Source organism: Diabrotica virgifera, chromosome 3, assembly GCF_917563875.1.
Source record: "Diabrotica virgifera virgifera chromosome 3, PGI_DIABVI_V3a".
NCBI lineage: Eukaryota > Metazoa > Arthropoda > Insecta > Coleoptera > Chrysomelidae > Diabrotica > Diabrotica virgifera.
Window position 1 is genome coordinate 110,919,077 of NC_065445.1, and position 22,084 is coordinate 110,941,160.

Below are 22,084 nucleotides of genomic sequence, written 5' to 3' on the forward strand. Positions count from 1 at the left end.
TAAAAAGTTTCTAGCATCAAATTTAAGCAAGTTACGCGCAAAATAAAGTTGTTCCCTTTTGTTTTGTTAAAAAAGAATTGGCAACCTAACTGAAATTAATATTTACCGCTCCACAAATTATTTAACTTAAGTTGTGTTTATAATATGATATGTAAGTTTCATTGACTCAAAGTGGTTATTTTTGAAAAAATTTGGTTTTAAAACAAAATTTTTAAAATTTTTAACTTTGTAAAATATGCTTTTTTTCAAAATAATTTAAAAATTGTTAGAACTACCAAAAATCTCAAAAAACAAAAAAGTCAGTATTTTTCTCAGTATCTTGTATTTTTTGTTTTTCTGTAAGACAAAAAATGGTTAAGATTTGGTGTATCTAAATTTGCATACACTCGTGATAAGTGACTCGTTCAAGACTTTTTAACTACAGCTCTTGCAAAAATAAGGACTTTGAACCGATGAAACTTACAGATCATATAAACAATACATCCACGAGTAAAGAAACTTGTGAAGTGGTAACGATTAAGTTCATCTGAGATACTAATTAGGAGGTGATTTTCCCGATTTTTTACCAAAAAAAGGGACTAACTTTATTTTGAGCGTAATTTGTTTACTTTTGATGCTAGAAATTATTTTTATAACAAAAATGGAACCTTTTATAAATACTTTATATAATTTGTAATGAGTTTTCCCCAAAAAGTGCTTCATTTTTTGGTTATTTCACGTTTATGTATTCCGTTTCGAATTAAACGAATATGAACCTATTTTGCATTAGCTATAACTCTGCTTTTACCAGGTATAGATACCTAAAATATACACATTTTTTTCAATTTATTGCGGGCTATATTTTTGCTAAGAATGTTTTTTTCGACAAAATACTTACTTTTTGAGTTATTTGCGAAAAATCGTCTAAAAGCGCGGTTATTTTGTTGAAAAATGAACATATTCACTCGCAAATAACTCGAACAGTATTGACTTAATGAAAAAACTCTATAAAACAAAAGTTACTTAAAATTAGTCAATTTATCCATTTCCGGACTTACTTTGGACGTATATTTTTTCACTCTCCAGAAGGGGTGAAAGCCACCCCCATGGCAAAAGCACACATCGGCAAAATATCACTTTTTTTCTTTGACTTGTTAGTTATGTGTATGCCAAATTTCATGTCATTCCAAGCGGTTCTTTAAAATTTAGAGGTTTTGCAATATTTTACCGTTAAAGAACGTGCTAGTAGCACAGACGGATATAATGAGTTGCTAATTACCGTCCGTAATGTGAGGACATATCCTCCGGACTTAGGTAAGCAACTCAGGTGTGGTGTGCCTGGTGCCATATATCTAGGACAATTTCAACCATCACTTTAAATATTAAACATAATCATGTAAATCTATCATAATTTTAAACCATTCAAAGGGTTTTTACCCACATATTTTGGTAGCTCAGCATGTTACAAACCTGTTTCCTGTTAACAGCAATGATGATGATCTTTTTAGATCGAAAACGTTCTGTGATTTTGATGTAGCCCTTTAAGGGATTTTAATAAATATATACCTTTTATAAAGGATTTTAATAATTTTTTTAATAAATAAAATGTTAAAAAACGAACGATTGAAATTACCTTGATCAAGTCTTGATATAGTTGTGTACTGGTGAGCTACGTCTATTCGAGCTTCAAGAGTGTTTGGAATAAAATACGGCAATTGAAGTTGTTCTGGCTGGTAGATGATAGGTTGCCAATCGGGAATCACACCCATTCCTGGTTCTCCATTACCAAATTTCTGACAGAACTCACCATATTCAGGATTAGTGTGTCCACATCGATGTGGATCGTGAAATCCAATATATAAAAAGAATGGGCTGAAATATCAAATATTTGACAATCTTAGGTTCTGGGTATTTTCAGATGTTCAATGTTCCAGTATCATAGCAAATGTACTAATAATTGGTTTATTAAATTATAATTAGCGGAGATGGGGTAGCGAGAGCCAGTTGGTAATGGGAGCCACCTTATTATTACGGATTGGAATGCCTTAATATAACTAATTAACGCACTCTAACGTTGATCTTGAGCTATGATGGCCCATAGGTATCGCGTTTATTTAAATCGGTTTGTTTTAAACTGTTTGCAGGAACAAAAGATGTAGATCTTTGAAACACACTCAGTGATCAAAAGATCCACAGGTACTGGTTTGGACGATTCTATGGATCTTCGATTCTATTCAAAAAATTTTTCCCAGCCCGAAGTAGTGGATATGTGAATTGTTCGTAAGGGGATTTTTCCGCATTCTCTATTTCATTTGTCTGTTTGCAGGAGTTGAGTGAGATTGTGTAATATTGTTCTAGCGACACCTGGTAACTATTGGCGCCGTTAGTATTACCTACTGGTTTTTGTCAGATCCAAATTAGTTTATCACCGTAAATTCGTAAAGTATGTAGTTTCATTGCATCACGTCTGATTTTCTGTTAAATAATGCTGTTTTTTATGCACCTTGGGTTAATGACAGCCACAATGTGGCTCTCATTACCCCAATGTGGTAAATACAAAGGTTTTAACAAGGTGGTAGTAATAATGTAAAGTGTAAAGTGGTGTAATACCAAGGGGGTAGTACAATGTGGTAATACCAAACAATTTAGTAAAAAGAGCAACCAAAAAAATAATAAAACCCCTAAAGAAAAATGAAAACGGCAGATTATTGCTTCATCATCCAAAAAATGAACAAGCAGAATTAGAAGTCTTTATATTTTTTGGTTCTTGTTTTTATCATTTTCCTTAGATTTAGTTTATGGCCTTTGTTAGAAATTATCTTTACTTTTACTATTAAAATATCTGGTGGCTCCCATTACCCACATGAGAGCCAAATCCTTTTTTTATTTTTTTTAATAAATACTATTATATTAGTTTTGTTTAAAAAATGTCACATATAACAAAACTATGCATGTAAACCTTCCTTTATAAATTTTTAAATTTGACTAATATTATGGTTTAAATAAAAATATTTCCTAAGGTGGCTCCCATTCCCCCCTTTCCCTATATTGAAGATGTCTTTCATGACAGTTTGTTGTTTTTTAATATGAATCATCTCCAGTATAGATCTTTTACATTATTAAAATTTGGCTCTCCTTCCCAACTCTTTACATTTTCAAAATCGAAAGAATGGTAGTTTCCAAACCACGCTTTAGCTAAGATCATAGTATTTGATCTAATATTATTTGATTTAATCTAAAATGGTGCTGTATTTATTGTAAAATACTATTACGTTCAAAATATTTACAGAACAATAAGGATAACAAATATTGGTCTTTTGGATTTTTTTACAAAAATAAATAATATTATATTATCAATAAGCATAACAACTTACAGAACCTATAGACATAGGCAATGGAATAAGACAGGGAGACTCATTGAGTCATATGCCCTTCAATTTAATCATAGATGAAATCATCAAAAGCACCAACAAAGGAAGATGATACAGAATGGGAAACAAAGAAGTCAATACTCTGTTACGCAGACGACGCAATATTGATAGTCCGCCCTAGATAAAGATAGTCTGCAAATATTAGTCCACAGATTTAACAAAACAGCAAAAGAATTCAATTTGACAATTTCATCTCAGAAAACTAAAACAATAGTAATCAGTAAAGAACCAATCAGATGTAAAATAGAAATTGATGGTATCAGTATTGGACAAGTAATGGAAATAAAATACATTCCCAAGCTACGGAGACCTGGACAAAGAAGTGAGAAATCAATTACAAAAAGAAAATAGACTGGTAGGATGTCTTAATAACACTATATGGCGAAAACGACATATTAACACTGAGACGAAGTCAAGAATTTATGAAACCAGTGTAAGACTAATAATGACATATGCATCAGAAACAAGACCCGATACAGCCACAATACAAAGATTACTGGAAACGGCAGAGATGAGAGTACTGACAAGAAATACAAGAAATGCGCTGAGAGATCAAAAGAGAAGTGAAGACATTAGAAGACAATGTAACGTACAGTGTATAAAGGAATGGACACTAAATAGAAAAAAGAATAGAATAACCACATAAGCAGAATGGGGGAGACACGAGTGGTCAAAATAGCAAGAGATAAATGACCAATCGGTAGAAGAAGTATCGACCGACCACTCAAAAGATGGAGTGACAACCTTCCATAGAGGTATCAATCTGCCAATGACCAAGCAGAATTGTTTATAAAGAGGAAGAAGAAAAAGAAAAATTACAGACTCGAAACATGGACAATGGAAAAAGAATTGACGTCTTCGAGTTGAATGTGGTGCTGGACGAGAATGCTTCGGATCTCATGGGTAGAGCACAGAACAAATCACTCAATCATCCAATAGCTTAACATTCAGACTCAGCTCTCTTCTATTTTTTCGGGCATATTGAAAGAAGCAGTAATGATAATCTTGAGAGACTTATAATTTCGGGAAACGTTGCAGGTCGCAGTATTAGGGAAATAAAGAGAAAGGGAGAATGTTATATCAGAAACTTAAATCGAAATATAACTGACTGTACAATTAAATCAGGGTGAGACAATAAAGTGGCAGTAGGTACTCTCACCATTGACGTATGTATAGCATTTAATTTACAAAACCAATATCCCACCAACTAACACAAGATAGATAGACACAAGATAGATAGATACAACTAAAACAGAGAACAACTCAGTAAGTAAGCAGCTCGAAACACCAATCATCAGCAGTTACAGAAAACTTTAGTATTTAACAAGAAATACGAAGATCAAGGAAGATACACCAAATGGAAAATTTCGATTCTTGAAGTTCTTTAAAACCAACCACAAGTGTCAACCTCGCTATAGAATAAAAATAATTAATCAACATGAAACTACAAGAAAATAATTAATCAAATGATGCGGGTATTGTGTGAGTACTTACTCTGAAGTATTTAAGAATTGTCTTGCCAACAATTTAATATGGGTAATATTTCGTCCTACTTGTAATATAGAATTGTTTTCTTCCGTTTCAGAAAAATCAAATGGATACACTTCTTCTGGACCTACGTGTTTCTTACCGATAATACCTGAAATAAAACAAATTTATTAAAATAATAGTTATTTATGATATAAGTGTTAAAAGTACACGTTTAAGGCACGCATGTGAAAGTTTGCAGAATGAGCGAAGCGAGTTCTGCAATTCACATGAGTGCCTTAAAAATGTACTTTTTAACACGCATATCATACAATATTTTTTCTACAAACGTAATTACAGGACAATATCTACAAAAACTTTTACTTGAACTTGACTGACATTCTATTTTTATATTTTTTTGACATTACATCAAAATTGCCTATACAGAAGATATACAGAAGATATACAGAATATACTATAAAGAACTGCAGTGCCATAAAATTTTTAAAGCACTAGTGCCTTAAAGTAGCATTTTTAACGCTCGTATGGAGTGCTAAAAATTGCATTTTTAACACGGTTGTAGAAAAATATTTTTTAAGATTTATATTTGAAGATTTAATATATTTAAGTGTAAAATGGGTGAAGAGCCGAGGGCCGCAATATTTGTTACCTTAACATGTTCGAATTTTTAACTTTTTACTAATTTTGTTAAGGGGTGGGGGTATGGTTTGAAATCAACATTTCAAGCACCTTTTTTGAATTTTATTTGAAACTATGGTAGAATTATTTTATTTTTAAATTAAATAAACATATTTAGTTTAATTCAAAGAATATTCAAAAAAAATTCAAGACTAAATATTGAAAAATAAGCCAACGGTGGCAAATTTTTACAGACACCTCAAAAAAAAAATTTTTGCAATATACATCAGAACTCGTAATTCTATCATATGAAACAAAAAATTCAAAAATATTTTATTAGAAGTTTCTCCTTGAGGTAAAGCTCAGTGAGTTTTTTAGTTTTAAAGATTTTTGAGATTTTTAAATCACCCAGAAGTCAAAATAACGAAATTTTTTGTAAAAAAGGGTAAAAATCAACATTTATTATCGTTAAACAAAAAATAAGTCTAAAAAAATATCTCGACAGTTATCTCACGAAATGCCTAAAGAAAATTTATGAAAAATTTCAGGTGGATCTGTCAAGTAGGTAGCTTTTGAGTTACAATGTCCACCGCCTTTGAAAAAAGTAGTTTTGAGAAAATCACGTTTAAAGTTTTGACAACTTTTATTTCCAATTTCTTTTTTTGTCTGTCAAAGCGTAAAGTGGTGCACATCGGAATATGTTTTTGAATCGCAGAGTAATTTACAAAAGAGAAGGTAACGAGTTTGTTTTTTTTTGTGCATGCTTAAATCGGTGTATTCAACTTGAAATGACAGAGAAACGGTCGATTTTAGGTGTATAATGCAACCAATACCTTTTATAGTTCTTGAAAAGACCTTTAAAATGAGCAATATTAAATGTCGATTAAATTCAAACTAAGCGAGATATGCTGCAAAAAAATTGATGACTAATTTATTTTAATAAAAAAATGAGAAGTATATTTAGCCCCTCATCAATCAGAATTTAAATGCATCGTTTTTCTTGTACATACAATACATTTTATTATAGTGTTACTTGTATGTTCAAAAAGTTGGACGGGTTTAAAATGAATGGTTTTTGAAAAAAATAGGATCAAATTATAGAGCGCATTTTTAAATTTTCTTAAAAATCTTCCTTTTTCTCCATATAACTCGAAAATGATAATAAGAGATACGAAAACAAGATACTTTACAAAAATGTAGGGTATTTTAGATAAAAATGGTAGATTCTATATGCATAGAAACTTAGTTCAAATACTTTGTAAACGTTAAGATGTTTAATTTTTTTGCATAAAAACGGCGCCTCATATGAAAAAAGGCAAGAAAGATTTTTTGTCGTAAATTGAACGAGGAATTCAAAAATGATTTTTAGTTTGACATATCTCAGTGGCGTACTATTTTTTTCTTCATAAAATTCAGACCATTACCCGTACGCGCGCCAATGATAAATATAAAATTCTTCTGTTACCTGTAAAGGAGATCATTTTAAACATTTCTTGCAGCTTTGCACCTAGTTGAAATGGTATTAGTAATATTTTCTGTTATTGTTCTAGTTTAGTATTATTATATTGGATAGTTCTTGATGGTGTATTAAGAAATGAAAAATATGCGGCAAGATGTTTTATTTTTCTGCATAAAAACGGTGCATCATATGAAAAAAAGGCAAGAAAGGTTTTTTATCATAAATTAGACGTGGAATTTAAAAATAATTTCTAATTCGAAATATCTCAGTGGCGTACTATTTTTTTCTTTAAAATAATTCAGACCATTGCCCGTGAGCGAGCCAATGATGAATACAAAATTCTTAATTGTATGTCATAAAATTCGTAATAACTACCTCCTAAAACTCACCAAATATCATTTTCATAGCTCAACTGGTCTTAGAGCAATAAATAAATTGGCAGTTTGAAATAAAAATTTCAACACCCCGTATCTCCGACACTAAGCATTTGCGGACATATGTTTATAGAGCAAACTGGCATTAATTTTTCATGTAGAATTAGCCCTTAAAATTTTTCATACTTATTTACTAACACCCTGTATATTAGGCGAGCGGCATCAACCGTTATGCCGACCACGGAAATCAAATTTAAGGTGAATGACCAATTTTGGTCTATTTTTATGTTTTCGAGGTCGCTGAATCCGAATATGAAGTTTATTTTTGTCTAGAGTTGGTAGAACATGTTCAAAAATCAAATTTTATACCAAAATGCCAAAAATTAATTTTGATGATTTTTCAAATTTACCTCGCTGTATTTTTGGTCGTTGTAAATATTTCCTTTTGAAAATTTTACTGTGTCATCTTTGAAGTATGTAGATAACAATGAAATTTGTCCAAAATGTCTAAGGAGTTGTTAATTTTTAAACATTTTGTCATTATACTTCGTTAGTTTTATGTTTACTTAAAAAAGTTGAGTGACAAACTTTTTAGTTTATAATTTTAACCAACACAACAATAAAATATAATTCATGAAGAAGTTTTTTTGGAAAATTTTAAGTCAAAATATACAATAGGAAAAAAATTTCATTACGTTACTTCATAGACAAACGGCACACCCCAAAAAACGCTTATATCTGGAGATCCTGACCACGGTGTAGTGAATGGCTAATTTTAATCATACTTTATGATTTTGATATCAAAAATCGTTTTTAAATCTTCTTAAAAATTTTGCATTTTGCGGTTGCGTCATTCTTCTTCTGAACGGGCGAATTTGTCCTCAAACAACTTTTTGGGTCTTTTCTATATATGCTTAGGGTTATAAGTTTTATAGTGGGGAGAAAGGTCAAAAACAGATTAATAATAGCATAGGAATGTTAAAGTTAAAATCATAATAAATTGTATGAATAAAAAATATATCTAGATAGAAAAGTAAGCCTAACTTTTGTTTTTATTTTACCCCTCTGAGCATTCGAGAATCTGGTCAAGTTTGGAGCGCTGTAAAACCTATATAAATAAATATAATAAAGCAACTTTATAGTGGAAATTGTTCACTGAAAAACCCCCTACAAAATTGCTATAATGTTATTGTATTTTAAAATGAACTGAAAAAAGTTATAACCTCCAAAAGGAAACTTGTTAAAAATTTTTTACATATTTTTGTTTATATTTTTTTTGTTGGTCACTTGACGATAAAAAGTAATAGAAACAAAATTGTAGAAAATATAATTTGCTACATTCTATGTTTGCACCCTATTTCCAAGATGGCGGCCGGGGGACAAGGGGCGACCCCAAAAACTTGAACTTAAGCTTCTACTGATCCACCCTACACATTAAAGAAATAAAATTGACTCCTCTAACAAATGCAAGGTATGGCTTAAAAAATGTAACATTTTAATGGAGTAATATTTATTTATTAATATAGCAATAATTTAAAACAATCTTTAAATGAAAATAATTTACTTGTTTCCGCGGGCCCAAAAAAATGTATAAAGGACCGCATGCGGCCCGCGGGCCGCACTTTGCCCACCCCTGGGTTAGACTATAATCATAATATACAGTGAGCACGTACCTAATGGTTGGAATAAATTAATTTTTTTGTGAATTGGCAATTTGGAAGCAAATTCCGAAACAGATCGATTTTTATTTTTAAATTATGATGTTTTGGCATATATATCATACTAGTGACGTCATTCATCTGGGCGTGATGACGTAATCGATGATTTTTTTAAATGAGAATAGGGGTCGTGTGATAGCTCTTGAAAAGTGATTAAATTCTATATTCAGTAATATAAACATTAGCATAATTATTTATACAGGGTGTCCAAAATTTTTTTTGAATTAAACATTAATTGAGACAAAAAGAAGAATGTACCTATGTAATTTATTTAATTCAAAACATATTTCACTGTTGTCAGAAAACAATTAAAAAATGTTTATTTGACAAATAAATACTGTTCTACGCTTAAATTCAATGTTATAGCTGCTACCCACCTGCCTCTTGGCAGTTTGAACATTTAATCAAAACATTTATTTGAAGCTAAGCAAAAAACAATGTTTATTTTTCAAATAAACATTTTTTCCTATTTTCTGACAGCAGTAAAATGTTATTTTGAATTAAATAAATTGCATACATTCTTCTTTTTGTCTCAATTAATATTTAATTCAAAACATTTTTTGGACACCCTGTATAAATAATTATGTTCATGTTTATATTACTGAATAGAGAATTGAATAACCTTTCAAATGAGCTATCACACAAATCCTATTCTCATTTAAAAAAATCATCGATTACGATTTAGTTCCAAAGTCGCCCATTCATGAAAAAATGAATTTATTCCAACCGTTACGTGCTCACTGTATATATAGGGTGAGGCAGATAAAGGGCCTATTAGAAATATCTCGAGAACTAAAGTAAAGAAAATTATGAAAATTGGAATATAGGGGTTTTGAGGTGTGAACTATTTAATGAAAATATTTTGGTCTCTTTGCTACTTCCGGTTATACCGGAAGTTGATTGTAACTTAGTTTTTTTAAATGGGACACCCTATAGATTTTTACGTTTTTGGATTCTCCTCGATTTCTTATTTCTTAAAATATAAGGTTTTGTAATATTATACAGGGTAGATTAAAAGATAATTAGGTTTTTTTATTAATTTCGTAGCAAAATTCACACCCTGTAGAATTGTAGTAGTTTTACATCAAAATCCCTTTATATGTTCGACTGATTTTTAATATGGTCTACTATTGTTACCAAGTATTAGTATAGCTAAATTTTGAATTTTAGTATACAGGGTGGGTCGAAACTCGGAATGTGTATTTTATGAGTTTTCTTAAATGGAACACACTATATTTTAGTATTATAATGAAATGGTATTTTATGGTACTTTTTAATTTCTTAAGCATTCCCTATACCCAACTGCTTTAATTTGTGCTTAATTGTTAATCGCACCAACAATCTTAACTACGTAGATATTTTGATAGCTCAACCATTATTTGCAATTTTAAGTATCAGTCTCGATTAGTATGTATTTATTTCCGAAAAATTATTTGTGATTGAATATTTTTACGGCCAACCTAATAAAATTTCAGGTATTTTTTGTTGCAATTTTAATGTTTGGTTTGGATCACCAATAACTCACAAATTGAAGCAGTTAGGTATAGGGATTGCTTAAGAAATTAAAAAGTATCCTAAAATAACATTTCATTACAATACTAAAATACAGAGTGTTCCATTTAAGAAAACTCAGAAAATACTCATTCTGAGTTTCGACCAACCCTGTATACAAAAAAGGAAAAATTTAACTATACCAATTATTCTTAACATAGTAGACTATATTAAAAATCATTTGAACATAAACAGAGTTTATTATGTCAAACTACTACAATTCTACAGGGTGTGAATTTTGCTACGAAATTAATAAAAAAACTTAATTATCTTTTAACCTACCCTGTATAATATTACAAAAGCTTATATTTTAAGAAAGAAGAAATCAAGGAGAATCCAAAAATGTAAAAATTTACAGGGTGTCCTATTTAAAAAAACGAAGTTACAACCAACTTCCGGTATAACCGGAAGTAGCAAAGAGACCAAAATATTTTCATTAAATAGTTCACACCTCAAAACCCCTGTATTCCGATTTTCATAATTTTATTACCTTGAGTTCTGGAGATATTTCTAATAGGCCCTTTATCTGCCTCACCCTGTATAGGTATCTACAATTATTAGTGTTAGCCTAAGGAGAATCTACAAAGCTTAGAACCCATGGCGTTAAGGTGGAAAAAGTTTCTATTTAATGTGGCTTTAAACCAAAGACTACCTTAATATGGAAAGATTCCAATATTTAAAAAACCCCTATAAAAATGAGATTGGTCAACTCATTAATATTTCCAGTTATGACATATGGATGTGAATCTTGGACTTTAGGGCACCAATTAGAAAGGAAAAAGATAGACGTCACTGATATGCCAACGTTCTGCTGAAGAAAAATGTTGCGAATTCCATGGACCGACCGTAGAATGGCGTAGAACAAATAATTTTATTCTAAAATAACTAAAGGTCTGTAAGATACTCTCCAGCAAAATCCAACTACAACAATTAAAATATATTGGACATGTCATACCCCGAAAATGACCAGGTACTGACCACGGAGAGGTGAGTGGCTAATTTTAGACATACTGTATGTTTTTGACGGTGCTGAAAACGAAAATGAGATTTATTTTGAATTTCATGTGGGGGAACATTGCCAAAATCGCAATTTTACCCTAAAAATAAATAAAAATAAAAACATGTTTTTTGCGTTTACCTCGTTACATCTCTGTTCCATTTTAATATTTTTTTCTGAAATTTTTACAGTATATAGCTATAACATTTCTGAAGACAAAGGTATCTGCTTTAAGCTTTAATTCTTATTCTGATAAAGGTTATGAAATTTTCAAAGGAAAAGGTGCGGATTTGTGCATTGCAAAGTTTAATCGCAAAAGATGAGTGACGAAATTTCAAATTTAGACTTTTAATCACGTTTATGTTAAAATAGAGAGTACAAAGAAGTTTTCTGGAAAATGTTAGATCAAAATGTTTTATAGAAAAAAAAATAGTGCAACTTTTATTATCGACATTAGAAAACCCCAATATAACGGTTATTTTTCGAGATACTGACCATGGGTGGTGAATGGCTAATTTTGGTCGTAGATTATGTTTTTGACGGTGCTGAAAACGAAAATGAAATTTATTTTAAATTTTAGTTGGGGGAATATTGTCAAAATCGCAATTTTACCATAAAAATAAAAAAGTGAAATCACGTTTTTTGCGTTTAACTCGCTACAACTCTGGTCGGTTTTAATATTTTTTTCTAAGGTTTGTACACTATATGTTACTCACTTTTTTGAAGACAACGGTATCTGTTTTAAGATTTTAGTCTTATTCTAGTAAAAGTTATAAATTTTTTAAAGTGCAAGGTGCAGATTTGTGAATTGCAAAGTTTAATCGCAAAAGTTGAGTGGAAAAATTTAAAACTTATTTTATTAATCACGTTTATGTTAAAAATAGAGTACAAAGAAGTTTTCTGGAAAGTTTTAGTTACAAATGGTTAATATAAAAAAATGGCGCAACTTTTAAGAGGATCGGTACGTATTTTCGGCTGCAATGATATTCAAATGGGGATTCATTTTTTTCGAATCCTGAGAAAACTAATATTTTTGAAAAATTTAAACGCAGAATGAAAGATCACGTTATTAGCGAGGGCCGAAAGTCCCTGAGAACTTCTATAATGTTTATTTTAATAAGTTACAGGGGTGAAAAACTAAGAGAAAATTTAGTGTGATTTTTAATTTCAAATATATCATTCAAAATAAACTTTTTATTTATTCTAAGGGACTTTCGGCCCTCGGTAATAATTTAGTCTTTCATTCTGCGTTTAAATTTTTCAAAAATATTTATTGGTTTTTTCAGGATTCGAAAAAAATAAACACAATGCCGTGGTAATATTTTCCAAATCTATCTTTGTCTTACAACGCACTCAGCCGAATATAATATTGTCAGCATATATTGTCAGTCAGACACTGACAATCAGTGACAATTTTAAATATTTGACATTGCATCGGGAATATGTTGAGTTACTGATTAAATATTATTGAAATATAGTGTATTTGATAAATAATTGATTTAAGACGTGAACTTAATAAAAAGTTATTTATTGTGTATTATTTGTGGAAGATCCAAGCAGAGAATACATCAGGATAATATATTCTGTGATCCAAGTATTTTGTTGTTAAAGATGTTCAAAATTGTAAGCATTCCATAACAATACATTATTAAAAAATCACTTTAACACTTTCCTCTTTTCTCGATTGAGTATTAGTCTTTGTTGTACAAATAAATTATTACAATCACTGAATACATAGTTAGTGAAAAATTATCACATTTATTAACTGAATTAATAATTTCCAATTATAAAAATAACAGTTATCCAAGAACATTCAAAACCCATCTCTTTAAATTAATGATGACATTTTCAAGTAGAATGACATTCTAGTAATGTTTACATATCCATACCAGTGTGAATTTAACTACGCGTAATTTGCCGTGTAAAGATAGAAAAAGTAGGGATACACGTAAAATATTTGCGAAGTATGTACCCATAGCCTTAATATAGACGTTATACATCCCCAAAATAACGCTAATTTTTCGAGATACTGGCCATGGGAGGTGAATGGCTAATTTTGGTCTTATTTTATGTTTTTGATTGTGCTGACAACGAAAAAGAGGTTTATTTTGAATTTTATGTAAGGGAACATTGTCAAAATCGCAATTTTAACCTAAAAATTAAAAAAAAATGAAGTCACGAATTTTTACCTTCCTCACTACAACTCTGTTCCATTTTAATATTTTTTTCTAAAATTTCTACAGCATGTATTTCTCACCTTTGTGAAGACTATGAAAGTAACTGTAGTCTTTTAGTCTTTTCTTTATAAAACTTATGAATTTTAAAAAATAAAAGGTGCAGATTCGTGAATTGCAGAGCTAAATCGCAAAAATTAAGTGACAAAATTTAAAATTTATCTATTTGATTACATTTATGTTAAACCATAGAGTTCAAAGAAGTTTTATGGGGAGTTTTAGGTCTAGATGTGTTATAGAAAAAATATGGTGCAACTTTTAATTTTAAGAAAAACGTGGTTTAACTTTTTTTTTATTTTTAGGGCAAAATTGCGATTTTGACAATGTTCTTCCACCTAAAATTCAAAATAAACTTGATTTTCGTTTTCAGCACCATCAAAAACATAAAATAAGAACAAAATTAGCCATTCACCAACAATGATCAGTATCTCGAAAAATTAGCGTTATTTTGGGGATTTATAACGTAGATGTTAAACGTTGCACCATTTGTTGTCTATAAAACATGTTGATCCAAAACTTTCCAGAAAACTTCTTTGTACTCATGTTTTATTTTTGAATTTGATTTAAAATCTATATTTCAAATTTTGTCAGTCAAATTTTGCGATTAAACTTTGCAATTCACGAATCTGCACCTTGTACTTTAAAAGATTCATAACTTTTACTAGAATAGGACTAAACGCTTAAAGTATAAACCATTGTCTTCAAAAAAGTGAGCGATATACAGTGTACAAACTTTAGAAAAAAATATTAAAACGGACCAGAGTTGTAGCGAGCTAAACGCAAAAAAACGTGATTTCATTTTTTTTTATTTTTAGATTAAAAATACCCACCTCCAATACTCCACCTAAAATTTAAAATAAATTTCATTTTCGTTTTCATCACTGTCAAAAACATAATATAAGACCAAAATTAGCCATTCACCAGCCATGGTCAGTATCTCGAAAAATAAGCGTTATATTGGGGATTTCTAATGTCGATATTAAAAGTTGCACTATTTTTTTCTATAAAACATTTTGATCTAAAACTGACCAGAAAACTTTTTTGAACTCTCTTCTTTAACATAAACGTGATTAAGAAGCTAAATTTTAAACTTCGTCACATAACTTTTACGATTAAACTTTGCAATGCACAAATCCGCACCTTTTTCTTTAAAAAATTCATAACCTCAGGATAAGAATAAAAGCTTGAAACAGGTACCGTTGTCTTCAGAAATGTTAGAGCTATATACCGTAAAAATTTCAGAAAATAATATTAAAATAAAACAGAGTTGTAGCTAGATAAACGCAAAAAAAAACGTGATTTCATTTTTTTTATTTTTAAGTTAAAATTGCGATTTTGACAATGTTCCCCCACATAAAATTTAAAATAAACCCCATTTTCGTTTTTAGCACCCTCGAAAATATAAAGTATGAATAAAATTAGCCATTCACCCCTCCGTGGTCAGTATCTCGAAAACTAAGCACTTTTTTGAGAGTGTCCCGCTCGTGTAATATGGAGAGACTCATCATTCAATGGAAAGTAGAAGACCGAAGATGACGAGGAAGATCTCCAACGAAATGGATTAACCAGATCAGATCAGAAATTGCAAAAGACCTATGTATGACGTAATAGAAATGACCAGATCCTATGTAGAAGGATCATACACGATACCACGACGACTACTACATTCCCTCCAGGGGGCCAAGACTGAAGAATGAATACTTTTAACATACACGTATAAACGTACGAGTATACTCATTAGAATACTAATGTTTTATTTTTAAAACAAATATCTGAATTTATAATTACCTATAACCTATACTCATAATGACAGAAGCAATAAAAAAATTTTAACATCACCATAGCAATGTATGTCAGTCATTCGTTAAAAGCTTTTTTTTGAAAGTTGCCTGTTATAAACCCGTCGTACTGCATCCAGTTGGTTTATTCATCTTCCATTCATTCATGGTATCCATTCCATGATTCTGGAACTCCGTGGCCGTACCAGCTTAAAAAGGTCTAGAAGCTGGTTACCATGTTTTTTTAGCCACTTGATAGTCTCTGAAAAGCGTTCATCGCTTGCGATCTAATGTCTCGCTGTTATTGAAGATATGATTGACTTTTTCAGGTCATCTGTTATAGAGTCTACAGCTTGAGTCTCCATGAAACAGCCCAATTGTATGGTGTCGCTTGGCTGGCGCATATGCAGTACGGAAACCTGTTATGACTCTGAGCCGATTCCTGATTGTTGTTCGCAGTACTTCAGCACTTACAGCACCTGCTTTATGGCACTCCTACGACCGGTTCTGGACCGACATATTTCTAGCTGATGCTTTTCTAGAAAATTTATCAGCTCTTTCATTTCCGTGTATTCACAGATGGCTAATATCAGTGTGAGACTGTTATGTTCCGCCAGTCTGTAAAATTTGTCTTTTTTTCAGCTTAATTCGTTTTTAATCAATTTTAAAAATTGAATTTTAAATCTTTATTTTTTATCAATCAATCTATAACAATAGCAGAAAACCGGGGCGTCATTTTAGGACTCCCTGTATAAAAAGAGGTTTATGTAACCAATCTCAGAAAGAAAAAGAACTTTAACCCTTTCGCGACGGCAATTTTTAAACGTGCAGTGCCCTATATACCGGGGGGTTTTTGAGTATTGCATTTAACATTTCTATGCGCATTTCCCGACTCTTGTCGTTCGTTAAGTAAAGTCGTTAAAGTTAAAGTTAAGTAAGTTCGTTAGTGTAAAATTGAATAAACAAGCACACAAGATAAAAGCATGCCAATACGCCGAAAATAAAAATCTCAAACAAATAAACATATTATCCGACTCATTATCAGTTTTAAGAAGTTTCTCTAGTCAACTAGACGGAAATTCTGTTAACGTAAATCCCTACATCAAATAATTAAAAATACTATTATCTAATCTAACTACTATGCAGTGTAATATACTATTCACATGGATAAAAGCTCATATTGGTCTTGAAAATAATGAAAAAGTAGATCAGTTGGCAAAAGACAGCATTTTCAGTGGCGAGGAAGCATTGAATGATATTGGACTTCAAGAATGTATAACCATAAGTAAAACCAGACTACATGTGATAACTAGAATCTTCAATGGAATCAGTACTGTATAAATTGTCCGACAAGGTATACTCTTTTACATCCGAAAATCCCCACAGTTTATTGGCATACATATTTAAATTTTTCAAGACACGATATTGTTACGATCTCTCGACTAAAATTTTGGCCATGCCTGTTATCCCGCATAGTACGGGATCCGAATAGGAGGTCGAAATGTACCCATCTGCTTGCCGGATGAAACATTTTTTTTATTAAATTTCATACATAGGCAAGCACGACCCGCATGGGTTGCCTATCAAAATCGTGTCACAGCTATTCTTAAGGAGGGGCCGTAGGGGTTGAAATCAATATTTCAAGCATATTTTTTGAAGGTATGGTACAATAATTTTATTTTTAAATTAAATAGACACATTCAGTACAATTCATAGATTACTTAATTCATAGATTACAATTAAATAGAAACAATTCAAGGAAAAATACTGAAAAATAAGCCAACGGTGGCAAATTTTTAAAGACACCTCAAAAAAACAATGAATTTTACGGTGGACATCAGAATTTATCATTGGATTGTGATATAGACAGGGCCGTAACTACGATGTTGGGGGCCCCGGGGCAAACGTGATCTGGGGGCCCCTACCGTGGGGTCTGGGGTTTATCCCCCAGCGGAATTGGGGGGAGTCCGAAAAAATGCTTGATATTTAACCCCTTGAAAACTCATTTTAACGCATTTCATGACTGAAGTTTCTTGTACCTATATATTGCTATTTTAGTTGACTAAAACAAAAAATTTTGAAATCACCTTATTTTAAGTTAAATAATTTTGCAAGTATGTACCATCTTATCTGTTTTATGCAAGTACATTGTTCGGCTACAATGTGGTTCCTTTCACGTACCAATATGTGGCCTGGGGTAAATTGGTTAAGACAATATAGCTGGGACGGGGGGCCCATATTCCGGTTGTATTTTAGTTTTTATTTCGCCAAAATAACTAATTTTCTCAGTAACAATTTATATCTTTACGAAAGGTCTCGTGGGCCCCAGCTTAGCCCGGGCCTCCTCTTTCAATGGCATTTTAGGTTTTATTATGCCAAAATAACTAATTTCCTAGGTAATAATTTAAATTTTTATGTTATGGTCTCGGGGACCCCAGCTTAGCCCCCTCAACTTTATGTTGAGGTTTAGGGTGCATCTGTAAGGTCTTTTTAAAATTGTGTCATTTGAAACTATTTCGTTGGAATTGGCGTTTAAAATACATATCTTTATTTTCCTCGTTAAAATCTATGCACGGCCACCCAAACGATGGCCCCTGCGGGGCCCGCCTTGGCCGGGGGCCCGGGGCACTGCCCCGGTTGCCCCAATGGTAGTTACGGCCCTGGATATAGACAAAAAATTCAAAAAGATTTTATTAGCTTATGAGTTTCTCGAGATAACGCTGTCAAGTTTCTTTTAGTTTTAATGATCTTTGACTTATTAGTATCACTCAGAAGTCAAAACAACTAAATTTTTAAAGAAAAAAGGGTGAAAATCAACATATTTATTATTGTTAAACAAAATATAAGCATAAAACAAAAAATACCTCGACAGTGTTACCTCAAGGAATGCCTAAAGAAAATATGTACACAATTCCAGGTGAGTTGGTCAAGTAGTTTTTGAGTTACAATGTCTACAGGCTTTAAAAAAAGCAGTTTTGACAAAAACGCTTTTAAAGTATTGTCAACTTCTATTTTCAATTTTTTTTGTCTGTCAAATCGTAAAGTTATGCACACTGGAATATGTTTTTGAATTGCGGGGTAATTTACAAAAGAAAATGAGAACAGCTCTTGACCGTTTCTCACTACGCTAAAGCGCGCTGGCGCGAAGATGCTGCAAAGCGAGTCGAAGCTAGGGGACTAGTGTTGAATATCCCTATCTTCGACTCGCTTTGCAGCAAGTTCGCGTCAGCACGCTTGAACGTAATGAACAACGGTCAACAGCTGTTCCCATTTTCTTTTGTAAATTACTCCGCGATTCAAAAAGATATTTTAGACATTTTTTTATTTCTTTAGACATTTCTTGAGGTAACGCTGTCGATATATTTTTTGTTTTATGCTTATTTTTTATTTAACAATAATAAATGTTGATTTTCGCCCTTTTTTGCGCTAAAAATTTCGTTGGTTTTTCTTTAGACATTTCTTGGGGTAACGCTGTCGATATATTTTTTGTTTTATGCTTATTTTTTATTTAACAGACTTTTTTGTTTAACTAGAAAACATCGGGGAAAGGACTCCAAAAAAGTAATAGAAAATAATGAGACCGGACACACAACAATGACGACCAAGGCAATGAATGGGAAAAGCGATAGGGAAAAAGATGATGCACAGGTAAACAAGGATGAAAATAAAAAGAAGGGGAAAGCTAGATTGCAGAGAAAAGGAGAGATAAAAATGGGAACATGGAATGTGAGAAGCATCAAAGGAAAAGAGGAAGAATTGGTAGAAGAAATGATAAAACAAAAAATAGAAATACTAGGAATAACGGAAACGAAGATGAAAGGAAAAGGTCTTAAGAAAATACACAAAAGATATTGGTTACTTTGGGTAGGAGCGGATACAAAAGAGAGAGTAAAAGAAGGAGTCGGGATAATAATTGCACCGAATAGACTACAACACGTTATAGAAGAAACATATGTTAACCAGAGAATATTATCGGTGAAAATTAAACTGATGGACGAAGAAATATGGACAATAATAACAGCCTACGGAGTAAATGAAGATGCAAGAAAGGAAGAGAAAGATAAATTTTTCGAGGAGCTCCAAATGCAAATTGATAATGGGGAAGAAAACATAATTGTAATGGGAGATCTAAACGGTAGAGTCGGAAACAACAACAGCGGAATAGAGGAGTGCATGGGAAAAGAAGGAGAAGAAATACTAAACAGAAATGGTGAAAGAATAATAGAAATATGTATGGAGAACGAACTAGTTATAACAAATACAAAGTTTAAACATAAAGAAGTACACAAATACACGAGAGTACAAGACAGCAGAAACGAAAAATCAATCATAGATTACTTTTTGGTAAGCAGCAACAAATGGAAAAGAGTACAGGATACGAAAGTGAAAAGAGGCTCAGAGATTGGCAGTGACCACCATCTAGTAATAATGAGAATTAGAACAACAGAAGAAAAAGAAGAAAAGAGAAGAAAGGTAGTAAACGAAAAAATAAAAAGTTACAAATTAAAGAGGAAAGATATAAGAAGAAATTCCAAGAAAAATTAGATAATACTCTGAAAGGTAGGGCAAAAAATACAAATATAGAAGAAAAATGGGAATATCTAAAAACCAGCATAATCAAAGCAGCTGAGGAAACTTGTGGGAAAGCAAAAATAGCAAATACTAACATAAGGAGAACGGAATGGTGGACGGAAGAAATACGAGAGAAAATAAAGAACAAAAAAGAAAAATGGAAGAGATACCTAAGTACAAAACACCCGGAAGATTACGAGGCATATAAATAAAAAAGGAAAGAGGTTAAAATAGCGGTGAAAGCAGGAAAGGAAAGGTCATTGGAGAGATTTGGACAAAAAATGACAAAAAATTATAGGGAAAACCAGAAACTCTTCTATGGCGCATTAAAACAACTCAGACAAAAGAAAGAGCACACGATGCCGAATATAAAAGACAAGAATGGAAACGTACTAACAGAAGAAAAACAAATAATGGAAAGATGGAGAGAACATTTCAAAGAGCTAACTCATGCAGACACGGACAACATAGGGGAGATACAAGAAAGGACAACAAGTGGAATCCATAACAAGAGAGGAATTAGAGAAAGCAATAGAAAGAGTAAAATTGGGCAAAGCACCAGGCAAGGATCATATCACCCCGGAAATGATAAAATTCATGGGGACAGAGGGAATGGATAGCATGAAAGAACTAATGAATGATATCATAAATAGAGCAGAATTACCAAAGGACTGGAAGAAAGACATTATACTACCAATACACAAAAAAGGAGACAAGAGAAACTGTAATAATTACCGAGGTATCACCATATCAAGTATCCCTGGGAAGGTATTCACAAGAATAATAGAGACAAGAATGAAAACCCAAATAGAAACAACTATGGAAGACACACAGTGTGGATTCAGGAAGGACAGAAGCACGCAAGACCTAATATTAACATTAAGACAAGTAAGTGAGAAGGTAATCAAGAAGAATAGAGAGATATATATGTGCTTCATCGACCTGGAAAAGGCGTTTGACAGAATCCGAAGAAAGGACATATGGAAGACACTAAAAGAAAGGGGAGTCGACAGACACATAATAGAAGTAATAAAGGATATGTACAAAAATAATACAAATACAATAAGAACCAATAACGAGGAATCCAGAGAATTTACTACAAGTCAAGGCGTCAAACAGGGATGCGTGCTGAGTCCACTGCTATTTTCAGTGGTACTGGATGAAGCGATAAAGAAAGCCAAGAGAAGAATGAGAAAACTAACATTAGGATACTGGCAAATAAAACGGACTGAACTATCGGAGCTACTATTCGCAGACGACATGGTATTGATAGCAGAAAACAGAGAAGACCTACAGAACAATCTTGAAATCCTAGAAGAAGAACTATCAAACATAAATATGAAAATTAATACAGAGAAAACAAAAACAATGATAATTTCAAATACGAGGAAGACACACGCAATAGAATTAGACGGGAAACAACTAGACCAAGTGGAATATTTTAAATACCTAGGAGTAATAATCGAAGCAAATGGTAAACAAGACATAGAAATAAACGAGAGAATGGGACGAACAGGAAGCTTATTTAACGCTATGAAAACAACATTTTTGGGGAAAAAAGAGATACCGGAGAAAGTAAAAACGGCAGTCGTTAAATCAGTAGTTAGACCAACAATCATGCATAGCAGCGAGACATTGACATTGACGGGGAGACAAAAATCCAGAGTCAATGCTATGGAAATGAGGTTCCTGAGGAAAATAGCAAACAGAAAGAGGACAGACAAAATACGAAACGAAACAATTAGACAAAACCTAAAACTGGAACCAATTAATGGAAAAATAGTGGAGGTACAACTTAGATGGTTCGGGCACGTGTGTAGAATGTCGAACGAGACGCTTACAAAACGAGTGTTCGAAACGAGAGTGCAGGGGAAAAACAAAAGAG

General features: G+C 32.0%; 1 protein-coding gene across 1 annotated transcript in view; it reads right to left on the bottom strand.

Annotated features, from left to right (window-relative positions):
• LOC114332127 (N-sulphoglucosamine sulphohydrolase) overlaps positions 1 to 22,084 on the bottom strand; it is a 68,282-nt gene that overhangs the window by 18,629 nt on the left and 27,569 nt on the right. Inside the window, exons 4-5 of the mRNA XM_050646830.1 lie at positions 4,905 to 5,049; positions 1,613 to 1,851 (exon numbers count right to left, since the gene is read on the bottom strand). Of these exons, the coding sequence (XP_050502787.1) occupies positions 1,613 to 1,851; positions 4,905 to 5,049 (384 nt within the window). The remainder of the gene's footprint in view (positions 1 to 1,612; positions 1,852 to 4,904; positions 5,050 to 22,084) is intronic.